The sequence below is a fragment of the Pinus tabuliformis genome, chromosome 3_2 (genome assembly GCF_031772625.1).
Source record: "Pinus tabuliformis cultivar Carrire ecotype Pingquan chromosome 3_2, CPIR1, whole genome shotgun sequence".
In the NCBI taxonomy this organism is placed as follows: Eukaryota; Viridiplantae; Streptophyta; class Pinopsida; order Pinales; family Pinaceae; genus Pinus; species Pinus tabuliformis.
Window position 1 is genome coordinate 649,380,215 of NC_142302.1, and position 23,444 is coordinate 649,403,658.

The following is a 23,444-nucleotide window of genomic DNA, read 5'->3' on the forward strand; positions in this document are numbered from 1 at the left end:
CTTTTGCTACTTTGTTTGACTGTAGTTTGACTGACACAGTTGACCAAAATTCTAGGACAGTTGACCGAAAATCCTGAGGCAGTTACAAGGGCCAAAATTATGTCTATTTGATCATATTTCACTGGCTATAGAAGATGGAAATTCTCTCTTTTGACCAGATTTGACCTATATAAATTGATTGGTCAAGTTGACTAAGTTTCACTGGAATATTCAGATTGTACATTTGTTGAATTGGACAATTTCTCCTACGAAAAGATTGTTGGGTTTTTCCCAAGGTTGGGTTTTTCCCAAGGTTGGGTTTTCCCAGGGTAAAAGTTTTGTGTATCTTGTGCATATTTATTTTATTGTGATCTCTACTACCCTTCTACATTTATGGTTGAAATTTTCTAAAGTATACTTGCTTAATGATTTGGAATGTGCTAAAGTAAGAACAATATCATTGGAAGTAATTATCTGTAGTAGAAAATCGGCATGGAATCCAAGCATTGGTGAAGGAAAGGGCATTGAGATCACTCTTGAAGGCACCTTCTTCTGCAATCTAATCTATGACCAGATCTTTGACCATGGGTTCATCTACTAAGGCGGAAAATAAGTTGGAATATGCTACGAATTTTAGGGTCTGGAAGGCAAGGATTGATCTCATTCTTGAAGAGAATGATGTTATGGATCATGTGAAAGGAAAGGTCACTAAACCACAGGATAATGAAGGAAAAGAAAGGTACAAGAAGTATGAAATTACAACTAAGAGGATTCTTGTTGAATCCATTAGAGACCACTTGATTCCATATGTTTCAAGGCTAGAAACTTCAAAGCAGATGTATGATGCTCTAGTGGGATTGTATATCATCAATAACATTGGTCAAAAAATGACCTTAAGGAACCAACTTCGTGATGTCAAAATGACTAGAGATGATATGGTAGCTTCCTACTTCATGAGGATCTCTCAATTGAGAGATCAACTTCAGGTTATTGGAGAAAGCATTGAAGAGACAGAATTTGTGACTACAGCTCTTAATGGTCTACCTAATTCATGGGATTCATTTGCATCTAGCATTTGTGGTAGAGCAGAAGTTCCATGATTGACTAGCTATGGTCCTCACGTACTCAAGAGGAATCTAGACTGGTGTCAAACAGGAAGATTCAAAGACCTCAAGACAGTGATTCTCAAGCATTTGCAGTCCATTCTACGAGTGGCAGAGGAAGAAGGAATTTTGCAAAGAAGGATATGTGAAAGATTCAATGTTTCTACTGCCATAAGTTTGGTCACTATAAGAAGTGCCCTAAAGGAAAGGATAATAAGAAGAGGAAGGGCAAGCAGCATGCTTCAACTGCTGACATTGATGAAGAACAGAAGAAGAATTCAAGGAATGACAATACTAATGATGATAATTATTTCTACTTTTCTGCCCTTGTAGGTTCTATTGCAGATCACAAGGACATTTGCTTAGTGGACAATGGTGCCTCTAGATATATGATGGGCAACCGTGATAGCCTCACAGGACTAGTAGAAAAGAAGTCAACACAGAAAGTGCAGCTTGGTGACAATAACAAGTATGCAGTCAAAGGCATTAGCTCAACATATTTCTCATTGGAGTCAGGAGGTAAAATTTTTATAAATGATGTATTGTATGTAACTATTTGAAAAAGAATTTTCTTTATGCCTCCACCTTGGAAGACAAAGGATATAGAGTTGTGTTTGTCAATGGATAAGTCCTTGTATGGAAGAAGGGTTCAAGTATAGATTCTGCCAAGGTGATTAGTGTTCAAGAGAGAGCCTTGTACAAATTCTTAGAACCAACAATTCAAGCATTGGTACATGACAACATCGATCTATGTGAATTATGGCACCGAATATTTCACTACAAGGCTTTACCAACATTAAGGAAGATGGTTATAGGTCTTCTAGAAATCTAGGTAGAGCATGAAGGAGTTTGCAAAGGTTGTGCACTTGGCAAGAATGTCAAAGGACCTTTTTCGAGCAATGACAATAGATCCAAAGGAATTTTGGATCTAATACATTCAGATGTATGTGGACCAATGTTAGTGTCATCCTTGGGTGGTTTTCTATATTATGTGACTTTCATTGATGACTTCTCCCAAAAGACATGGATTTACTTCTTGAAGACCAAGGATGAGGTCTTCAACAGGTTTCAAGAATTCAAGGCTCAGGTGGAGAACTTTACAAGGAAGAAGATTAAAGTCTTGAGGTTAGATAATGGAGGAGAGTATACCTCCAAGGAACTCATTGCCTTCTACAAGGAAGCTGGGATTAAGAGGGAGTTGATAGTCCCTTACAACCCTCAACAAAATGGAGTTGTTGAAAGGAAAAACAAAACCATTATGGATAAAGCAATGATTCATGATCAGCACTTACCCATGTTCTTACGGGGAGAGGCATCCAAAACATCAATACATGTCTAGAACATAAATCCTCATCGGATATTGGGGAATAAGACTCTTGAAGAAGTATTCACAGGTGAGAAACCATAGGTCGGGCATTTGAGGATCATTGGTTGTCACGTCTACATTCATGTTCCCAAGGAGAAGAGGACGAAGTTGCCTTCTGGAAGTCCAAAGGATCTAACTAGGATACTAATGATAAAATCATAATTACATGTCATTATGAAGACCGAACCTAGTTACACTTTTCAACACTACATCTTAACTAGGGAGGTATCCATAATGGTACTTGGACTCTCTCAATCTGAAGAATCTCTCATAAGAAGAATTTGGATTTGTAACTCATTTGTATAGCATCATATCAACCAGCATTGTTATATAGCAAGGCCTTGACTAATAGCTCTATCTCTCCACATGATCAGAGCATAATGTTGGCGAGACCAATGATTTATAGACACACTCATCATTGTCTCTCTAGGAACATACCCCACCCGGGTTCACTCAAGATATGCTCCATCAGGACTATTCCTTTTCCTGGACTCCCCAGTCCCACAAGTATATCAGTCCTTCACGACTACTCTTACTGTTGGATGCCCTATCTCATCCTCAAAGAGCATGGGATGCCAAATGATCACACAATCCTCCATTTTGTCTTCCCAGGAGAAGACCAGAACGACATGTTTATCTCCCCTTTTTCAACCCAGGAGGACATATTCCATTAAAGGAATGTACTCATTCCTATCACAAAGGAATGTACCTAAGCTCTTTGCTTAGGAATTTCCAAGTTTCTTCCAAGTAAGAAACTTTTTTTCAGGCTCCCTCGTAACTAGGGACCTACCACAGCTCCTCATGTGGAGATCCTAAAACAATCAACTACTCAAAGAGCTCCTTCCATCGATGTCATGAAATATTTTTTTTCTTTGTCAAGGAGTCTTCTTCGTACAAGGACTTCTTCATAGGGCATAGATCATCCATCACTTTTATCTATGAGTTAGTCATGTCCTCAACTAATTAGAAAGTGATCCATCAGATTTTCCATCTGGCTTTGCTTCATGCCATATTTTTCAGAGGGACATTACATCCTTCTATATGGTTCACTGAAAGTCATCCACATATTTCCCTTTGGCAGACCTAAATAAGCCCATCCAGATGTTAGTTCAAAAATAATCAATGAACACTTCAAATCAAAATTACCTTAGTGATGATCTTTCACCATGACATCTTCTTGTAAGTATCAGCATCCTGCATACAGATTGACACATCTCCCACAGATATCCATTGCCAAGGGTCTCTATCTTTTTCTGAATTCCATCAGAGTCTTCACATCCTTCCGAGAGATATTCTAGTCAAATATTCTTGGACTTCGGATGTTGAATGCCTTCTTACTTCGTTGCATATTATCACGATCTCTTCCTATTTGTTCACACTTCATTCCCAGGAGCTCCCAATCATAGTTCCTTGATTGTAGTCAACATCCTCATGATCCATATGAGAACATATTATGTTGATTTCATCTAGTGTGACCTATGCTTCACTGCAATCCCTCAAAAAAGGAGATCATTTCTTCTCTTGATCATATTTCCCATGATCGAAATAGTGATCCATATTATCTGCAACCATATGACATGACTTTTATAACTATCTACGTAGGCATACATACCTCATCTTCCTTTCGGTCATCCAGATTTCCTGTACCATCTTCATTCGAAAGGTCTTTATCCTTTAGACCTACTTTCCTGATATGTCATCATACCATCATCTCTTAAATCCCACAAGTTGGAATTCCTGATAAAAACCTTTGCTTTCTAGATCGGTGAATCCTTTGACGATAATTCCATCATAGAAACTCGAGGATGTTTCATATCCTCACCTGGCAGATGTTTTCTTCTATGATGATCCCAGTCGATCCTGACCTCTGCTTTGGTATAAAGCTTCCTATTCTTTGTAATCAATAGGATTTGTACCATACATACTTTCTGATTTCCATGTTATGAGCTCTTACTTCTAATGCTTCTATCACAATGCTACTTTCTAATTTGATGCATTCTATCTTATTTACACTGCATCTTATCTATAGCTTACAAGTGAAAAGTACCTTCTAGTGAAGAAGATCATCTCAGTCATAGTTGAGATATTTTCGTTTCTTCCTACCTAAGCTTCTTTGACTCAGGTTCTTTCACTTCCTTAATAGAATAGTCTTATTCCCTGTCCCTCTTACAATAAGGATAGTCTTTTCTATAGTGCCCAAGATTGTGACAACCTGTTGATGCCCCGAAATTCGTTGCAACAACATCGGGGAAACCACCCGGTCTGGACCTTATTGCAGCTCCCTTTCCGTTTGGTATAGTGGCTCCGACTGGGGATAATGGGACCAGTTTCCCAAGAATTATAAGTAAACGGGATGGATGAATGATTTACGATATAAGGTGATAATAAGTGAATAGCTAAACTATAAGAGAAATATAATAACTATAATCTAATCCCGGGATTTATCGATTCATAGAGTGCAGCGTTTGATAATCTGTACTTAGTGGCAGGCATATAGATGACTCTAACACTAAAGCATAGATGTTTAAATCATTTAAGATTGCTCTGCATAATTAGTTATGCAGAGCGATAATAGCGAATTACTACACTTAATCATTTATATTGCTGCTACACGTATAAGTGAGAGAGATAACAAATCACAAAACATTCAATAGTGATATGAAATGAAGATTTGCTGTTATATTGCATACATGTATTCAACAATAGCAAAGATAATAACACAGCAATTCATATAATAGAAAAGAGAACAGATACAGATAATAGTACCATGTAAGCTGTTTGATCAATCCAGTATATTAATCACTATGTCGCGGTCCTTCCTTCAAACCAGAAAGCATTCCAAGCAAATGACAGTAGTGCACAATTTGCATAAAACAGCCTTCTAAGCAAAATTAAGAACCAGTGGTCGAGTTTCAAAAAAGAATATATAGACTGAAGCACAATAGTGCAAACTTCAGCCTTTAAGTCTTTTACAAAATTTTACGACCCTTTCCAAAACAATGAAAGGATCTATAAATACTATGCTAATCTAAATATCTAAATATCTAAAAACTGAAAAAGCTACTAAATTGGCATTTAACAAGTATCATCTTGTTTCCTGGTGATCTGGCAGTCGGCGGCGATGCTTCATTCAGAGGTCTCTTTGCCTTTACTCTTTCGCTGACATATCGCCAGCATTGGCTCTACTTCTGGTGGAGTATTGAGGCGTGAAGTTAGCTGAGCATCATATGTGGCATCCTGAATGTCGGAAATCAGATATCGGAGGGCATCTGTTAAACAGTTAAGAGCCGACCTTTGAGAATGTGGTTTAATCAGAAAGAGCCAGTATGCGTCGGCGGTTAAGGTATTTACTCCGGCGATTAACCGTCCTTGTTTCTCCAGATCAGGGTAATTTCTGTGCTCCAGCATGTTCGCTGTTGTTATGTTTCCAGGCGTGCACTGGGAGATCATATTTGCCAGATACAATGTGTCGTTGACCAGATTGATCATGTTGCTGGCAATCATTTTACATCTTGAGGCTGCCCTTTCCGCTTTCATTACCTGAGTGTTCCATTCCATGAAGAGTATGTCCTTGTATGGTACATGGATTTGGGACAAATTCGCCGCTTTCCCTTCTGGAGTGTCTTGCCACTCAATATATTCTGTTATATCATCCTCAGCCTGATCTAGCTTATTCCTGGCCTTCTCTATTTGCTCACATACTGCTGTAGATGTTTCACAAAGTGACTCAGCGTCAACAAGTTGTCGGCACAAGAGCTTGATCTGAGATATTAATGCGCTGTTTATTCGAGTTGCCTCTGCTCTGAAATCATCAATATTCTGGGCGCCCTTAATACCTTCGAGCTGTGCTGATAGCTGAATTATTTGCTCGTCTTTAGATTTCATCATCAGCTCATTCGATGCCTTTAACTGAGATAATGCCTCTGATAATTCTTGTGCTTTCTGAATGTCACTTTGGTCTATCCTCTGTTTTTCGATTAGCAGCTGCTGGGTTAACAAATTATTTTCTCGCTGTTGAGCCAGCAACTGTTCCTCTACCTGCGCTGCCTTATTTCTTGCCTCTATCACTTCTGCCTGCAATGCATATATCTCATGATCTTTAGTCTTCAACAGAAGACTTACTTCGGATGCTTTGTCAATAGTTGCTGCCGAATAAGCTCCCGCAAATTGCGACAGCTTAGTCAGATCTTCAGAGGGATCTAATTCCCCTTTCCAGACCACATTGCCCGTGATTGTTTGCTCGGGTGAAATAGAAGGTTGATCAAGCCTTCGTCTTTTCCTAGAGCGCCTAACAACGGCTCTATGCTTTGGGCTGTAGAAAATATCTAGGGGAGGAATTTCCTCCACCTGAAGATCAATTTGATCGGATGGGTCTTGAGTGATTACCTCAACATTCTGTAACATGGGTGGGCCGCTGGTTCCTTCTAGAACCTGAGAAGAAGTAGTATCGGGAGCATTACTTGTTTTAGAGGCGTCTGAGTCTTTGGAGGCTTCCTTACCACTGATAATGGAATCGAATTGGTTCCATTCCTTAATCAATTCAGGATCAGTAGAGATTTGCTCACTTTGTTCTATGTGGACTTTACTCTGTTCTTTCTCTTGTTCAATCCTCTGCTGTTCCTCGAATGCCTTCCGCTGTTGCTCCTCTTGTGCTTTCTGCTGCTGCTCCTCTAATTCCTTTTTCTGCCTATCTTCCAGTTCTTTCTTTGCTTTCTCTTCTTCTTCCCTCTTTCTATTTTCTTTGCTCTTGATCCTTTTGTGCCTTTTGCTGCTTTTCTATCTGCTCCCTTTTATGCTTCTCTGCTTGCAGCTTGTTTTGCCTTTCCTCCTGTTGTTTATCATACTCTTTAATTGTAACAGGAGGTAGGTGTATTTGCTGCTGACCAGGCTCGCTTGAGGAGGATGTTGGGGTTGTGGATAATAAATCTAGAGGCAAAGTTTGCAACCTTTGCTTTCTAAGTTTATTAAATTCAGTTAACTCCACATCTTCGTATCTCAGTGCAGCAAGTTGTTTGACTTGGCTTATTGAATCGGCACTCACGAACAGGTCGTCAAACTGATCTTCTTGATGAACAACCTTTGACAGTTTGGCCTGTTCCAAGGCAATGAAAGCAGTCTTTTTTGGATCATAGAGTCTGTTTGGAATAGAAGCCAGGGATATCATTTGGAGTTTTGCTGCTTCCTTTTCTGCATGCTTGTAATTTAGCAGCGTATAAACTCCAATTCTTAAAGGAAAAGAGGGCCATCCTCTCTTTTTCTCCTCTTTGAGAGTTTGTGTGACACCCTCAGACATAATCTGGTAGGAGATTTCCCGGGCTAACAATTTATCTGGGATGTACAGAGGGAGAACGTGTGGCCTAGCCTTGCTTCCAAAAACTCTAATATAGGTAAAATGCTCTTCCCCGAACCAATGGGCTACGGCTGGTAGGTCAAAAGAAGCTTCATAGGAAATTCTTGGGATAGGTCTGTCGAAAATAGAATAGTGGACGGGCACCATGAAACCATTGCAAATTTGATACAAATGGTCTTTGTAAGAGGGTTTCCATAATTTCCGATGATACAAGTGAATGGGTGTTGGGTCATGGGTGGTCCATCTCCAACCAAGGACAGGAAACTCAGAATTAAAACACAGGGTATCCATAATGTAAGCAGAGTAATAAAAGGGTGGGATTTTTCTTTCGGTGACTCTGGTTTTGGCTCTAAACTCACGAACAGCTATGACCAATTTATCAGACAGAATAGTGGCCCAATCCATGATTGTACTATTGACGGCCGCTTCCATTAAGGGGACCATATCAATATGGATATTTGCAGAGTCATGTAATCCCCACAATCTACACATCATAATCCCAGCATAGCAATAGGGAGAAGCCAAAGAAGCATTGGAGTACTTACCCGAGATATCATGCTTGTGTTTGGCTGGATTCTGCCTCCAATCTCGCAGAGGTTCGGATGGTGATTCATTCTCTTTCGCGAACTTCTCCACAAAAGCTCTGTTATAGACTATCTCAGGTTCAGGCAAATGATACATCCGCCTCAGGTCGTCCGGTTTGAAGGACCCGAAAATCCTTCCATCCTTGGTATGAAAGGTTCTATCAGTGAGGGTAATTTCCTCAATTGCCCAACGTACCACATCAGTGTAAGGTAGGACTTGTTCTCTGGCTGCTATTCTGTGCAAAAAGGAGTCGGCCAAGTCCTTGAGAGTTGCCTCGGACTTCCTTAGTTCATCGACACTAGCCTCAGTTACTGTTTTTTCTGGTTGCTCAGCCTCTAACAAATTATATGTACCTTGCCACGTAGTGCTAGGAAGACCAGTGCATGTAGTATCTGAGATTAAGCCTTTCTTTGAAATTATAGCAGCTTGACCTGCGACAGGTGTTGCAGTAGAACCTGCCACCTTCTTGAATTTCTTTCCCATCATGTTCAGGCTTCTCTCGACGGTTGAATTCTACACAAGTGCAAGAGAAATCGTAACAAGGAAATAACAATGACATTCCATAACGGGATAGATATATTGCTTGAAGCGTGGTGAGATTAATTCTAAAAGTGGCTGCGGATCTAATGATTTGAGAAGGCACCGCAGATGCAATGATGGTGATTTTACAGCCTGCAGATCCATAAATGACCATTACTTAAGTTATTAAACCGAATGACCCCTTAAAGCGTGCAACAGATTTTTTCAAAGGTCTAATCGTAAATATTCGTTAAATCGAAGGGGCAAAGCTTTAAATACGCATGCATTACCTTATCCCTGTATTTAACGGCTTTTTGAAATCTGTGCTTTTGTCAAATCGGATTTAAATATAACTTTAAAGCTTTGAAATAATCACCTTTTAAGAATTCTGGTCATCATTAAGCGTCATCGCATCGCATCGGGGGTATGAGTGATATTATCATTTGGGAGAGATCTTGGCGAATGCCGATTGCGACATTGCATCATATTAGCGCGCGAACATAATCCCTAGATGTATATCAAAAGATTTACCGACTACCGATAGCGATATCACATCGCATCGGGGAAAAAGATCTGAACGTCTTATGAAAATGTATGGGATTCTCCCGACTACCGATAGCGATATCGCATCGGGTCGTGGCTTAAAACGCTTTTCATAAGAAGCAGCGCCGATAGTTGATCACCGATATTATGTCGCATCGGGGAGAAGACATGTGCTTTTTCTGTGTGTGCATTGGCTATTGCCGATGGCCGATAGCGATATCGCATCGGGAAGGACCAAGGTAACAAGTGATCTTGCGATTGCTTTTTCGGACTTAACCAAAAATTGCTTGTTATTTGTTCAAAAAGGCTTTTATTCACAAATTCATTTGATTATCATACCTTTTTCGAACAAATTCATTAATGCCAATTAAAATTTTTAAAAGGGACCCATTTCATATGTTAATTGTTTGTGATAAAAATGTTATGAAATGGGGGGTTGTTGTAGGGCACAACACAACCATAGCATCTTTAGCCATGTTCTTCCTTTTCTTCTTTGGAGTACCAAACTTTCCAAATTTTTCTTTTCGTCTTGACACTAATTGTTTCCTTCAATATGATCTCGTGTCACTTTCTTTCTTCATCCTGTCTTCTTCTACCTTGAAAAGAGACCATAATTTGATGAATGGGATAGCTTCTTTTTCTTCAGTAGATATGAGGTTATCTTGTTCATTAGTCAATGCACTTAGAATAACGGAGATCATTTCGTTATTAGATACCATATCTCCTCGATCCTGCAATTGACCCTTTATTTGATATGCCTTTAAGAGACATGACAATATCCCTTCATCCTTTAACACCTTCAATTTGTGTAGATCAGATCTAAGTGATATGATCTTTTCTATCGTTCTTTTAGAGAAAAGTTCTCCCAACATATCATATATTTCTTTAGATGTCTCCAGCTCGACTACATAGGACATGGGTGGATCTTTGATAGACTCCTTAAGAATATTTTGAGCCTTGATATCCCTTTCCATGTATTTAGATAATGCTTGTCCTTCGGATGGCTTGGAGACCTTTCCATGGACATGATCAATGACTTCATTTACTTCGAGGAAAATGTTTATCCTTATTTTCCATTCAAGGAAGTTTGATACCCAAACCAGCTTTTGGTTCTCCTTGAAACATGAAGTCATTTTTACTATATTAGATTATAATAAAAGGTACTTACTCGTGAAGATCTAATCTTCAACCTGGTGATGAACTTGTCGCTTCTTGCTTCAAATCTTCGGTGAGGGAGGATTGCCTTCTATGATATCTTTGCTTCAATAGAGAGGGGGTTGTCTTTTGATCTAATCTTTCTTAGATTTGAAGAACTTCCACTTCTTTGGTGACGTATGATTTATGGAGTGCTTCTAGAGTTTCGATCTTTCTTTTTGTTTCCTTCTTGAAGATAATTTCAAGACTCTTGCTTGGAGTATTCTTTGATCTGGGTTTCTTTGTTGCAGATCTTGATCCTTTTGCTTTGATAATCTTCAACTTGCTTGAATGCCTTTCATTGAAGTTATTTTCTCTTGTGTCTACTTGCTTTTCACTGCCCCTTCTTGTCTTCAGCACCTAAGCTTTGATACCATGTTGAGAAATCTAGGGCATTCAAAGTTAACAATTTCTATGCTTGATAGTTGCTTGTGATATACTTTTACTTCTTGGCTTAAGATCTTTTCTTTGTAGCTTCATCAAGACAATTACCAATATGCACAATAAAAGACAAGTGACACAGTATGTAGGCTTCTCAGCCAAGGCCAAAACCTCTCACCTCTTGAGAGGAAAACCCGATCAAAATTCTTCTTCTAGATCTTCAATTGATAAGTACCAAGACCATGACACAGACCCTTGACTCTAGTATCCTCCCAAGAACCTTGTCACTAACCTTGATGCTCTACCTCTTCCTTTCTTCGCCTTTATTCTTGATCTTGAACTACTCTCCTCAGCTACTTCTAGAGAAACTCGGTCTCTATCCTTCTCACTGCTCCTACACAACTTCCCTAGAGAATCTCGGTCTCTAGGTCCTTACTTGTTTCCTCTAGAGAGACTTAGTCTCTAGATCTCTACTTTGACCTCCAAGAAGAATCCTTCTTATGGTGCCATAGAAGAAGACCTTCTTCGCACTGCCCAGTAGATACGCTTCTTCACACTGCCCCAATAGAAATCTTGTCTTTGCACTGCCCAAAAGAAAGTCTTTTCGCTATACCCAAAAGATAGTATTCTTTGTTATAGAAGAATCCTTCTTGTCCTCCCTTCGCATTTTTCTTCACTACTCCTCCTTCGCACTCCTTTTCACCCTTACATTGTACTTCTTCCTTGACCGAATTTAGAACGAGTTGCTTGATTAGAATGGAGACCAAGTACATCTATTTATACTCCTCTCGACATGATCTTCAACCTTGACAGCTAGAGTTAGGTCAACTTCATCTAGCAGCTTCTTCCATCGTTTGTAAGCGGACTTGAAGAGGATAGATGACAAGTTCTTGGAGGATACTTTACATAGACAATATTGACCTTTTACAAAGCGTAACATGACTTCATTTTCATGACAATGATTCAAATAAATCCTAAAGACTCTCTATGGGAGTCTTGACTCAAAAACAAAATCCCTTGCTCATGAAACCCATGAAGCAAGTCAATATAATAATTTTATTTTTCTTATTTACATCTCATTAGATAAAATTATAATTACATGTCATTATGAAAACCGAACCTAGTTACACTTTTCAACAACCTTGCGTTAACTAAACCTTCTACTGCTCTGTTTGATCGCAATTTGACTAAAGAAGTTGACCAAAATTCTAGGACAATTGAATGAAATTCCCGAGGTAGTTGTAGGGGCCGAAATTCGACTTGTTGACCAAAGTTTACCAGAAGCTGCAAAGGCTGAAATTCGGCCTATTTGGCCATATTTTACTAGCTATTGCAGAAGACTGAAATTCTCTCTTTTGATCAGGTTTGACCTATATGAATTGATTTCTCAGGTTGCTAAGTTTGACAAGAATATTTGGATTGTACATTTGTTGAATTGCACAATTTTTCCTCAGAAAAAATTGTTGGGTTCTTCCCGAGGTTGGGTTTTCCCTAGGCATAATTTTTGTGTCTCTTATGCTTATTTATTTTACTGTGATCTCTATTGTCCTTCTACATGTATGGTTGTAATTTTCTGAAGTATAATTGCTTAATGATCTGGAATGTGCTAGAGTAAGAACAATAACATTGGAAGTAATTATTAGTAGCAGAAAATTGTGCTTATCTTTATTGCACTTGTAAAATCAACAGGAATTGGCTCACAAGACCATTTTCACTAGCGAGACCCACTTTGGCAAATTGGGGTTTGAAATCTTCCGGAAACAATTTGACGCATTAAACGACATTTTTTTGGGGTAAAACTTTGTCGCTTTAGTGCCGCACCTTTACTTCCCATTCTACACATTGAGACCTTTCCAACGGCACAAAAATTGTCTCAATCGAGGTTCATATGCAAAATTGTATGCCATTCGGAAACTAACCTTCCTGTTTTGAGCACCATAATTCAAGAGGATGCCATGTAAGCCCTCATTATTCATGGAAAATGGGCTAGTCACGTGATCATGATGAATAAAATTTTAGAAGAGTCTATACTGTAACTCTAGTTAAGAGTTGAAGGAGTCAAACCTAACCACTATTAGGCTAACGAGTTGTGTTATAACTGGGTGTTAATTTTATCTTAAGATGTTCTTTGCTTAAGTTAGTTACTTCATGATATTGTTAGCCCATTAACAAATAATTACATTAACCATCATCACATGAGAGTAACTAATGAAAGAACATTAAATTGAACAGCAGAAGACAAGCCAAGACAAGTGAACACAAAGATATGGCTCAAGCCAGGGAAAAACCCCAAGATGGGGAAAACCCTTGATCGAATCTTCTTATTATAAATATCAAATGTTCAGCAGAGAAGAGAGTAAAATGACTTGCCGATTTGACTGAGGTGATGACATTGTGCAGAGGTATCTTGATCTGATTAGGGTCTCTTTTTGTACACATCATTTCAGTTGCAGTTTAACATAGAAACAATACACAGCCCTTCGCTGAACCTGGGAGATGATCTAGATATGAAACAGGCCTCTCGACCGTGAGGTCAACCTGTAGAGACAGTCCAAAAGAGATTTTGTCTGAGATGACAGTCCTGGTTAGGGCTTTACATCAGCTCCAAACACCATTGTAGATTTCTGTGATGTGCTCCAAGACTGGCCCCAAAAACTTCGTAGTATCTCCCCTTGACTGCGGCTTAGTCAAACCAAGGTGCTAGCCTTCTCGGCCTCATCAAATAAGGGTTCAACACCTACTGTCACTCCAGGAAAGTCTGCGGCCCATACCTGTAACAATATGTAGCTCCAAAAAGCACCCACACTGACCATATCTTCTCTCAACTAACTCAGCCCTCTCCTAAGTGAACTCGGTCTGCATTGCAGTGATAAAATAGCCCTAAACAAACCCCAAATGGCTCCTTCTATCTCACTGTACATGCTCCTGACCTGCGGCCCAAAACAGAGAAGATCTCTTTGACATGCTTGCACTTGGATGATGAATACAACCCAGAATTTCCTTTAAGATCTGCGGCCTGCCCAACAAAAGAATCTCAGCCCTATTGTGGAAGAGAGACCCAAAACCAATTAGCCCTTCATCCTCCTCCAAAAGCTCAGTTGTCTCAGACATAATCAAGCCTTTTTAATGTGTCAAAAGAGGTTGGAGAACACCTCTATATATATAGCAATTTGTCCTTAAGAAGGTGAAGCCGACCTTGACATTTTGGGGGCAAATTTGAATTTCAAATTTTCAATTTTCCCACTTTAATAAAGTCATGACTTGTAGAATTTCTTTTAAATAAATAAATATTTTCCCTTGTCCAAATTTGGTGCTCTTTAGGTCAATTTTGGTCCTCTCGAAAAGAGGAATTCAATGCCACAATTATCTTCCTCAAAGGAGTTGTCCAAAGTGGGACTTGGCCCTAGTTGCCAATTTTAACACCGGGCCACTAGGAGGAAAAGGGGATCCATTCTTTTCTAGTGCATTTTGTTCCATAGATGAGCAGAGTAACTGAGAGAGATAGGGAGAGAGCACACAGAGGATTTGTTCATTGTAGTAGCCCATGGGCCACAAGCCTTACTTCCTTGTACTGGCATCCATTTTCTATTCAGAGAAAGAGAGCAAAGCAGCCTCACCTTCCAGCTGGGTTTTCTCCCAAAATGGTTTCCCAAGATATACCTTGTGTCAAATGTGGTTTGTGAGTTTTTCTTTCGTTGTTCTCTATTTTCTGCATAAATTATAATTTGCATGCATACGCAATAAACAGTAATTTCAGATTTCAGATTTTTAAGTATGATGTTGTCAAATTTGTTGTGATGAACTTTCTAGTGGAATATCCACAGCAGTTTACAGATCACATTTCTTAACCAAGTAGTCCACTTCCACTCAAGGGGCTCCCTAAGATTAACTGGCCTCCTAAAAGGCTATAATTGAACTGTGGTTCCGCATACCTCATAGCATCTAAATAGAATACAATTAAACCATAGTTAACACCTCACTTCTGGGTGAACAATTTCTTTATGTCAGCCAATGCCATTACCTGTAAGCAAATACCTCCACATGTTTGGATGTACCTCTACATATAAAAATGAAGAAAGTGATGACGATTCTTGAGCTGTAACAAAAAGTAGGGAAATACTCTCCATAATTAACCAAAAGAACATTGTGAATACATAAGCATACCATAAGAGATTCATCACTCGAACTCGCCATGTGCTTTGGAACACTCAACTCTGCAACAGAATGCACATTAGAATTTGTATCTGGATATAAGCACCAAACCTTGTCTCTTCCTGCAAAAAAGACAGAACACACAACACTCCGTTTAATTGCACACTCTCACACCTTCATCATACACGTAGTTATATCGTGAAATCAATTAGTCATAAGCATTACACCTCAAATATGCAAGAATCAAGATAATAAAAAGTGGCCTAAAATAAATAAAAAAAGGGTCTACAAAATTGGGGATTCCTACCACATAAAAAGGATTTCTCAATCATTGAAGGACTGTACTAAAATATAGGTACAGTAAATGCAAAACATTAATTCAGGTGACAACATAAACACACCGAAAGGACAAGAGTGTTCATTACTCTGCATGTGTGAAATACAATAAGACGATATTTTCTTAATACTAACAACAAGTATAAGAAGAGAGCAACCATTATCTATCAATTCCTCAAGTACACTGAATAATCTCTCCATAAGTCATTTAAATCTGAAGGAAAAGTTCGATCTTTCTGTAGTATCAAAGAAAACTACCAAGGCTTCCATGTGAACGTTATTATCCCAAAGAGGGTGTTGCCTAACAATGCACTCATATTTTTGTTGTTGAAAATGAATTAAATTTTACATTAAAAATCATTTTGTTTTTCGTGAAATCAATTAGTCATAAGCATTACACCTCAAATATGCAAGAATCAAGATAATAAAAAGTGGCCTAAAATAGATTAAAAAAAAAAAGGGGTCTACAAAATTGGGGATTCCTAACACATAAAAAGGATTTCTCAATCATTGAAGGACTGTACTAAAATATAGGTACAGTAAATGCAAAACATTACTTCAGGTGACAACATAAACACACCAAAAGGAGTGTTCATTACTCTGCATGTGTGAAATACAATAAGAGGATACTTTCTTAATACTAACAAGTAGTATAAGAAGACAGCAACCATTATCTATCAATTCCTTAAGTACACTGAATAGTCTCTCCATAAGTCATTTAAATCTGAAGGAAAAGTTCGATCTTTCTGTAGTATCAAAGAAAACTACCAAGGCTTCCATGTGAACGTTATTATCCAAAAGAGACTGTTGCCTAACAATGCACTCATATTTTTGTTATTGAAAATGAATTAAATTTTACATTAAAAATCATTTTGTTGTTCGTGAAATCAATTAGTCACAAGCATTACACCTCAAATATGCAAGAATCAAGATAATAAAAAGTGGCCTAAAATAAATAAATAAAGGGTCTACAAAATTGGGGATTCCTACCACATAAAAAGGATTTCTCAATCGTTGAAGGACAGTACTAAAATATACGTACAGTAAATGCAAAACATTACTTCAGGTCACAACATAAACACACCGAAAGGACAAGAGTGTTCATTACTCGCATATGTGAAATACAATAAGACAAATACTTTCTTAATACTTAACAACAAGTATAAAAAGACAGCAACCATTATCTATCAATTCCTTAAGTACACTGAATAGTCTCTCCATAAGTAATTTAAATCTGAAGGAAAAGTTCGATCTTTTTGTAGTATCAAAGAAAACTACCAAGGCTTCCATGTGAACGTTATTATCCAAAAGAGACTGCTGCCTAACAATGCACTCATATTTTTATGTTGAAAATGAATTAAATTTTACATTAAAAATCATTTTGTCGTCTTCTAACGTAGACTCTCTATTTGGTCTTACTTTCAAATCAAATTTCCTTTGTGTGAAAATGAAAAAAAAAATTAAAAAAAAACTTCTGTGCAATAACCTCATACTTCTGAATACTCAGTTAAATGATGTATAAGTCAGGTTGCATGTACTGTTAGACCATGACTACAATGAGTTTTTTTTTCAGACCTTTACAGCTCTGCTATCAATGAGTCTCAAGATTGTTATTGTATCAATGGAGACAACTTTAACACACTTAATTTCAAGAACCTGATCTGAATATGTGAAACAGACAATGCTTTGTAAACCCAACATTCAAATCTTTTTTCAGTCTATTTTCAAAATGCTACAATGGAACTCAGAATCATACATACTAACATAGATCCATCATAACACCAAATCTATTAAGAAAGAAGAGAGATCAAAAACCTTGAAGAGCAACACTCAATACTTTTGCACCCTCAAAGACTATTCAAAAACTAGTTAATAGTCTTTACAAACTATTTAACGATGTCATATATCTTTGTTACGTTGTCTATGTCTCTTTTTATGTGATATATATATTTCTTCTCCTGGGTCTACAACTCTCAGGTGGGGGAGATCTTTGTTACATCATGTTTGTTTCTCTTCGTGCAAAATATATATATATATATCACATAAAAAGAGACATACACAACGTAACAAAGATCTCCCCCATCCAAGAGTTATCGACCTGGGAGAAGACAGTCATTTTTCGTAAGGGCACTTGACTTCTTCCACATCCCCATCAAGAAGTGTGGCATATCGGCTATTCTATTCATTTTAAATTTACAAGCATTCCCATTCATCTATTATGAAACTGCTTTTCACTATTACTAAAAGTAATGTAAGTTTGATATTTTTTGTTTTGAAATCAAAATAAGTCAGTATTCGATAAAACTACTTCTAGTCCATATTTCATCTAGAGGGCATAAAAGAGCTATAGGAAGGAAGATCCTTTGAACTGCCATAACGCATCAATTTCTTATGTACTCAATATCTCAAATTTTCAATAGCCTTTGGAAATGAAAATGAATCAAAACAATATTTGAAAATGATTAAGACCAACAGACGGATAGCACTTCCTCATAAGAAGTAACTTCGATTTGAAATCTCTGGATTTGCATTATTCCCCAACCAAATTAATGCATCTTGACAGATTAAACAAACCTGCCAGTTTGAAGGCATTCCACATTGTTTCTTCGTGTTCTTGTATACCAAATATGCAGAGACGAGCAGCTTCCTTTCTAAACACTTGCCACAACAGCTTTCCAGTGTTATTCTTTCTTAAGAAGTCCTGTTTGGATGGACCACGAATGCCAAAAATCAACATAGCATATCAAGAAACTTAGCCAGAATGCCTTCCTCGATATGCAATAAAAAAGCAAAGATAGTCAAAACGGTGGTGTACCTTGGGATGCATGTACAACCAGAACCGTATTCCCGGCCAAAGAGAATGCTGGATGAGTTTTGAGCACATGCAATCTGGCAGAGGAAGCCAGCACTGCACAACAGTGGAAACAAGTCACAACTGTCCAAACTTTACTCCAATTATCAGGACGAAGAAAAGGAGCATTTCAATTTCAAAGCAGTGCACAGCTTGCACCAATTGCACTGATAACTGCCTAAAGTTAAGCCGTAGGTATATAACATTAGTGTAGATGAATAATATTAACAAATCTCCCTGAAGCCAATGCTAGGCCATTATGCTGCATAGGTCACCTTCACATTATACTCTATCATCATATAACTTTATTTTCTTCATGAAACAGCAGAAGTCTTCTGATATGATTACCATGAGTCAAAATCAGAACTAGCAAAGTTATTCTATCATTCACAATATCAGAAGAAAAAGAAATACGGGAAATAATTCCTTTAGAAGCCACATTAGAGACTCTCCTACAGAAATTCACCATAGGTCTGTCTAAACACTTACATGTGTGCAAAGTCCTAAACCAGAATCCCTACTGCAGAAACTGATGATATTTCTCCTACTTGTTAGATTTAGATGAACAAGTTATTTGAATTTTCCTACGGCAAATATTAAAATACATACACTAGTCTTCACTTAATTAATTTATATGCAGAAACAAGAGACTGAACAAGAAAGAAAATACAACACAATAACACCGTTATTTTTGGACGAATGTCCCCAAGAAAACCCAATGTAGGAAAACCGGTGCAGCAGATCTAAGGGTTTTATTATTATGCAGTAGCTAAGTTGCACAAAACGGGGAAACGGGTACGAGTTTCCGAAACGGGAAGCGATACGAAACGCGACCTCCCCAAATTTTGGAAACGGGGAAGCGCGAATATATATATATATATATGTGTGTGTGTGTGTAATCATAAAGCATAAATGATACATTATAATTTATTACACTTAAACATTAAGATTTAATTTACATCACAATTACTCATGAATGATCACATAATGTCAAATGAAAATAAAAATATCAGAATATCCAAAAGCAACCTTTATTATATATCCAAATCTCAAAATAAGCCTTTATTTATATTAATATATGAGGCTGCAAGTACAATAAAGACTATAAGGCTGCAAGAGAGAGATCCAAATCAAGATTTTCTACATCCACATCCCATTCTTTAGAAGGACTACTGTTGTATTGGGAGTCTCCTCCTACATAGTCGAACGACCTTAGTGCTCTTGATTAAATACACGTTTCATACCCTAGTACCCTACATGATCTTGATTATTGGGAGTTTCCCCTGCATAGAGGGCTTGGTTCTCTTGATTAAATACAAGTTCCATACCCTAGTACATGATAAAATCCAATGGAAACATTGCAATCCCTCCAATCCTGAAATCCTGAAAAACAAATAAGTCTGCTGGATTTTGAGTGAGATCTAGAATTCTACTTTCTCCATATGAAATCCAGTGAGGGCGAAACCACTCTCAAACATCCTAAGTCATTTCATGGTAATGTTAAAAATTTAAATAAAATGATGAAAATGATAAATAAAGGAGAATATCACTTTTACTTATGAAAATGATAAAAAAGAAAATTAAAAAAAAACACAAGTTAATGAGGAAACATGGGTCATACGGCCCTGAAACGCGTTTCCGGCCGTACTGGCCACGTTTCCGTTTCGGGAAACGTGGCAGTCCTTTCAGTCCTTCAATGATGCTTCAGTGGGAAGAATTGCTAGAGCACATTCCTTGCTAGAGGGAGTGTTGATTTCTGGTAGCATCGGATGTGCTCTAAGTCTCAAAATTTGCAGGGAGGCTTAGACACATGCATTCTCCAAAACCCAGAAATCGTTTTGGGAAATTCCACCAGGAGACAGTTTTATTAAAATAATTAATTATTTTTAATGGGATCCTAAGTCTAAACTTAGGAAAATTAAAATAATTGAAGGGTATTAATATAAACTGTGGGTGCAACTTCTAGAAGAAGACTGAGATCAAGTTAATCTGATCCTAGCCATTGATTAGGATCTAATCTGGGACGTTGATTGATCAACGAGAGGATTATAAGAGAGGGCTTGATGGGCACTTGGAGAACACACCGAGTGAGTTCAGAAGATCGAATTTCTGAAGCTGAGCGTTTGTCGGAGAGAGATTTGAAGTAAGCTTTTGCAGTGACGGGCAGTGAGTATTCGAAAGTAGGAAGTTTTTTTGGGCCGAAGAGTACGAGGTAGAGCGGGGGAAAAACGACGTCCAAAGGGAGGCAGACATTGGTCCACGCAAAGCTGATGCAGTGGCAACGCAGACCTTAGAGGGAGATCGAATTCCTGTTGAGGAAATCGAGTTTCAGTAGCTGGGAGTCAGGGTGTGAACCTGAGAGGCAGAGATTCAGATTTTCTAGCTAGCAGAGGGTTCGGAGAAGGAGCAACGTGATACCCAGTAGGGGTGACGTAGGAACTGTGTGGGAGTGACATAGTGCTGCACAGTGAGTACACAGAGGGTACACAGAGGCTCTAGTTCAGCGTGATCAAACTCAGATTCTCCCAGTGACAGGGTGAGAACACTTCACCATTCATTTTGTCCAGTCTCTCTCTGTATCGGATTGCTAGTTGAGCATACAAGAATTGTACTCAAATTTACTACTGCACTATGTTGCAGGAAACGTGGTATAGAGGTCCGTTTTCGTACGGAAACGGGTACGAAACGCGGAAACGCGTTTGGTACGGTCGTGAAACGCGTTTCCGGCCGTACTGCCACGTTTCCCGAAACAGAAACGTGGCCAGTACGGCCGGAAACGCGTTTCAGGGCCGTATGACCCACGTTTCCTCATTAACTTGTGTTTTTTTTAATTTTCTTTTTTATCATTTTAATCAGTAAAATGATAAAAAAGAAAATTAAAAAAAACACAAGTTAATGAGGAAACGTGGGTCATACGGCCCTGAAACGCGTTTCCGGCCGTACTGGCCACGTTTCTGTTTCGGGAAACGTGGCAGTACGGCCAGAAACACGTTTCACGACCGTACCAAACGCGTTTCCGCGTTTCGTACCCGTTTCCGTACGAAAACGGACCTATATACCACGTTTCCTGCAACATAGTGCAGTAGTAAATTTGAGTACAATTCTTGTACGCTCAACTAGCAATCCGATACAGAAAGAGACTGGACAAAATGAATGGTGAAGTGTTCTCACCCTGTCACTGGGAGAATCTGAGTTTGATCACGCTGAACTAGAGCCTCTGTGTACCCTCTGTGTACCCACTGTGCAGCACTATGTCACTCCCACACAGTTCCTACGTCACCCCTACTGGGTATCACGTTGCTCCTTCTCCGAACCCTCTGCTAGCTAGAAAATCTGAATCTCTGCCTCTCAGGTTCACAACCTGACTCCCAGCTACTGAAACTCGATTTCCTCAACAGGAATTCGATCTCCCTCTAAGGTCTGCGTTGCCACTGCATCAGCTTTGCGTGGACCAATGTCTGCCTCCCTTTGGACGTCGTTTTTCCCCCGCTCTACCTCGTACTCTTCGGCCCAAAAAAACTTCCTACTTTCGAATACTCACTGCCCGTCACTGCAAAAGCTTACTTCAAATCTCTCTCCGACAACCGCTCAGCTTCAGAAATTCGATCTTCTGAACTCACTCGGTGTGTTCTCCAAGTGCCCATCAAGCCCTCTCTTATAATCCTCTCGTTGATCAATCAACGTCCCAGATTAGATCCTAATCAATGGCTAGGATCAGATTAACTTGATCTCAGTCTTCTTCTAGAAGTTGCACCCACAGTTTATATTAATACCCTTCAATTATTTTAATTTTCCTAAGTTTAGACTTAGGATCCCATTAAAAATAATTAATTATTTTAATAAAACTGTCTCCTGGTGGAATTTCCCAAAACGATTTCTGGGTTTTGGAGAATGCATGTGTCTAAGCCTCCCTGCAAATTTTGAGACTTAGAGCACATCCGATGCTACCAGAAATCAACACTCCCTCTAGCAAGGAATGTGCTCTAGCAATTCTTCCCACTGAAGCATCATCCTAACTTCATAACATCGTCCTCTGCGCAACTAATATCTGACATGCTATCCATCAACTACTGCATTGTTGTTGCAACTGTACTGCTACTGACACTGCCAGTGTCAACACTGCATCTGTACTATAGCTCACTTGAGTTCATACTACAGCTCCCTCTCAAGTGTTGCATTTGTGTTGCTGCTAGCACTGCCACTGCACTGCAAACTATTGTTGCTACTCTATCAACAACGAAAAAACATCCCAAATTACTTAACTAATTGTGTTCAGTATGATACTACGTGAATGTTGAAGCCTAACTGCTACTAGTCTCTGCATTGACCCTCTGAATCTATGGTGTTGTTGCTGACCTCTACTTTGTGCCATCTGCACCGCTGCCAACTCTGCTCTGTGTTGTTCGGTCTCTAGCACTCTTAGACACTGGAACTGTCTCCCCGACACTCCTCGGCACCATTCGACACCAGTCCATCCTGCTACTTCTGATTTGGGGTCTCGTAGCAAGGAATTGATCCAAGAGGTGGGATCCTCAAGTATTCTACCCATCAGTAGCTCTTTCGAACTACAGCTCTAAATCAGCCCACCTCCCTCCTGGAGGTATCTCGGCTGTCATGGCGAACTCCTCCTCTTCAATCTTCGCGGGCGCAACCTTCGAATCATCTTTGTCATCTTTGTCCTTCTTCCTGAGAAGACAATGTGTAGCGCTGTGACCCATCTCACTACACCTGAAACACTTGATCTTCGAGACGTCCTTCTTACGTCTCTGTTGCTCCTGTTGTCCCTTCGATGCAAGGGTTGCATTCTCCTCCTCCTCCTTGGGCTTCAACCCATTGTTGTTGCTTCCGTTAAGTTTAACCTTGACTAAGTCTCTCCTCAGCTCCTCTTGTTTTAGAGATGTCCACATCTCATCCAAATTTAGCAAAGCTGCTCTGCCTACAATACTCTGGACAAAGACTTGTGTTAAATTGGCAACTAGGGCCAAACTCCATGTGGGTTGGCTTATTTCTGGCAGCTGATATTTTTATTGGATCCATCTCGTCGAGAGGTGTAGGATTGATCCAAAGATCATCTGATTCCGATAA

General features: G+C 39.0%; 1 protein-coding gene across 2 annotated transcripts in view; it reads right to left on the reverse strand.

Annotated features, from left to right (window-relative positions):
• The window catches only part of LOC149182312 (uncharacterized), a 191,696-nt gene that overhangs the window by 85,891 nt on the left and 82,361 nt on the right, over positions 1 to 23,444 (reverse strand). For both annotated transcript variants that reach the window (XM_089416811.1, XM_089416810.1), the window contains exons 3-5: positions 18,324 to 18,416; positions 18,083 to 18,209; positions 15,185 to 15,294 (exon numbers count right to left, since the gene is read on the reverse strand). In XM_089416811.1, coding sequence (XP_089272937.1) covers positions 15,185 to 15,294; positions 18,083 to 18,209; positions 18,324 to 18,416 — 330 coding nt within the window. The remainder of the gene's footprint in view (positions 1 to 15,184; positions 15,295 to 18,082; positions 18,210 to 18,323; positions 18,417 to 23,444) is intronic.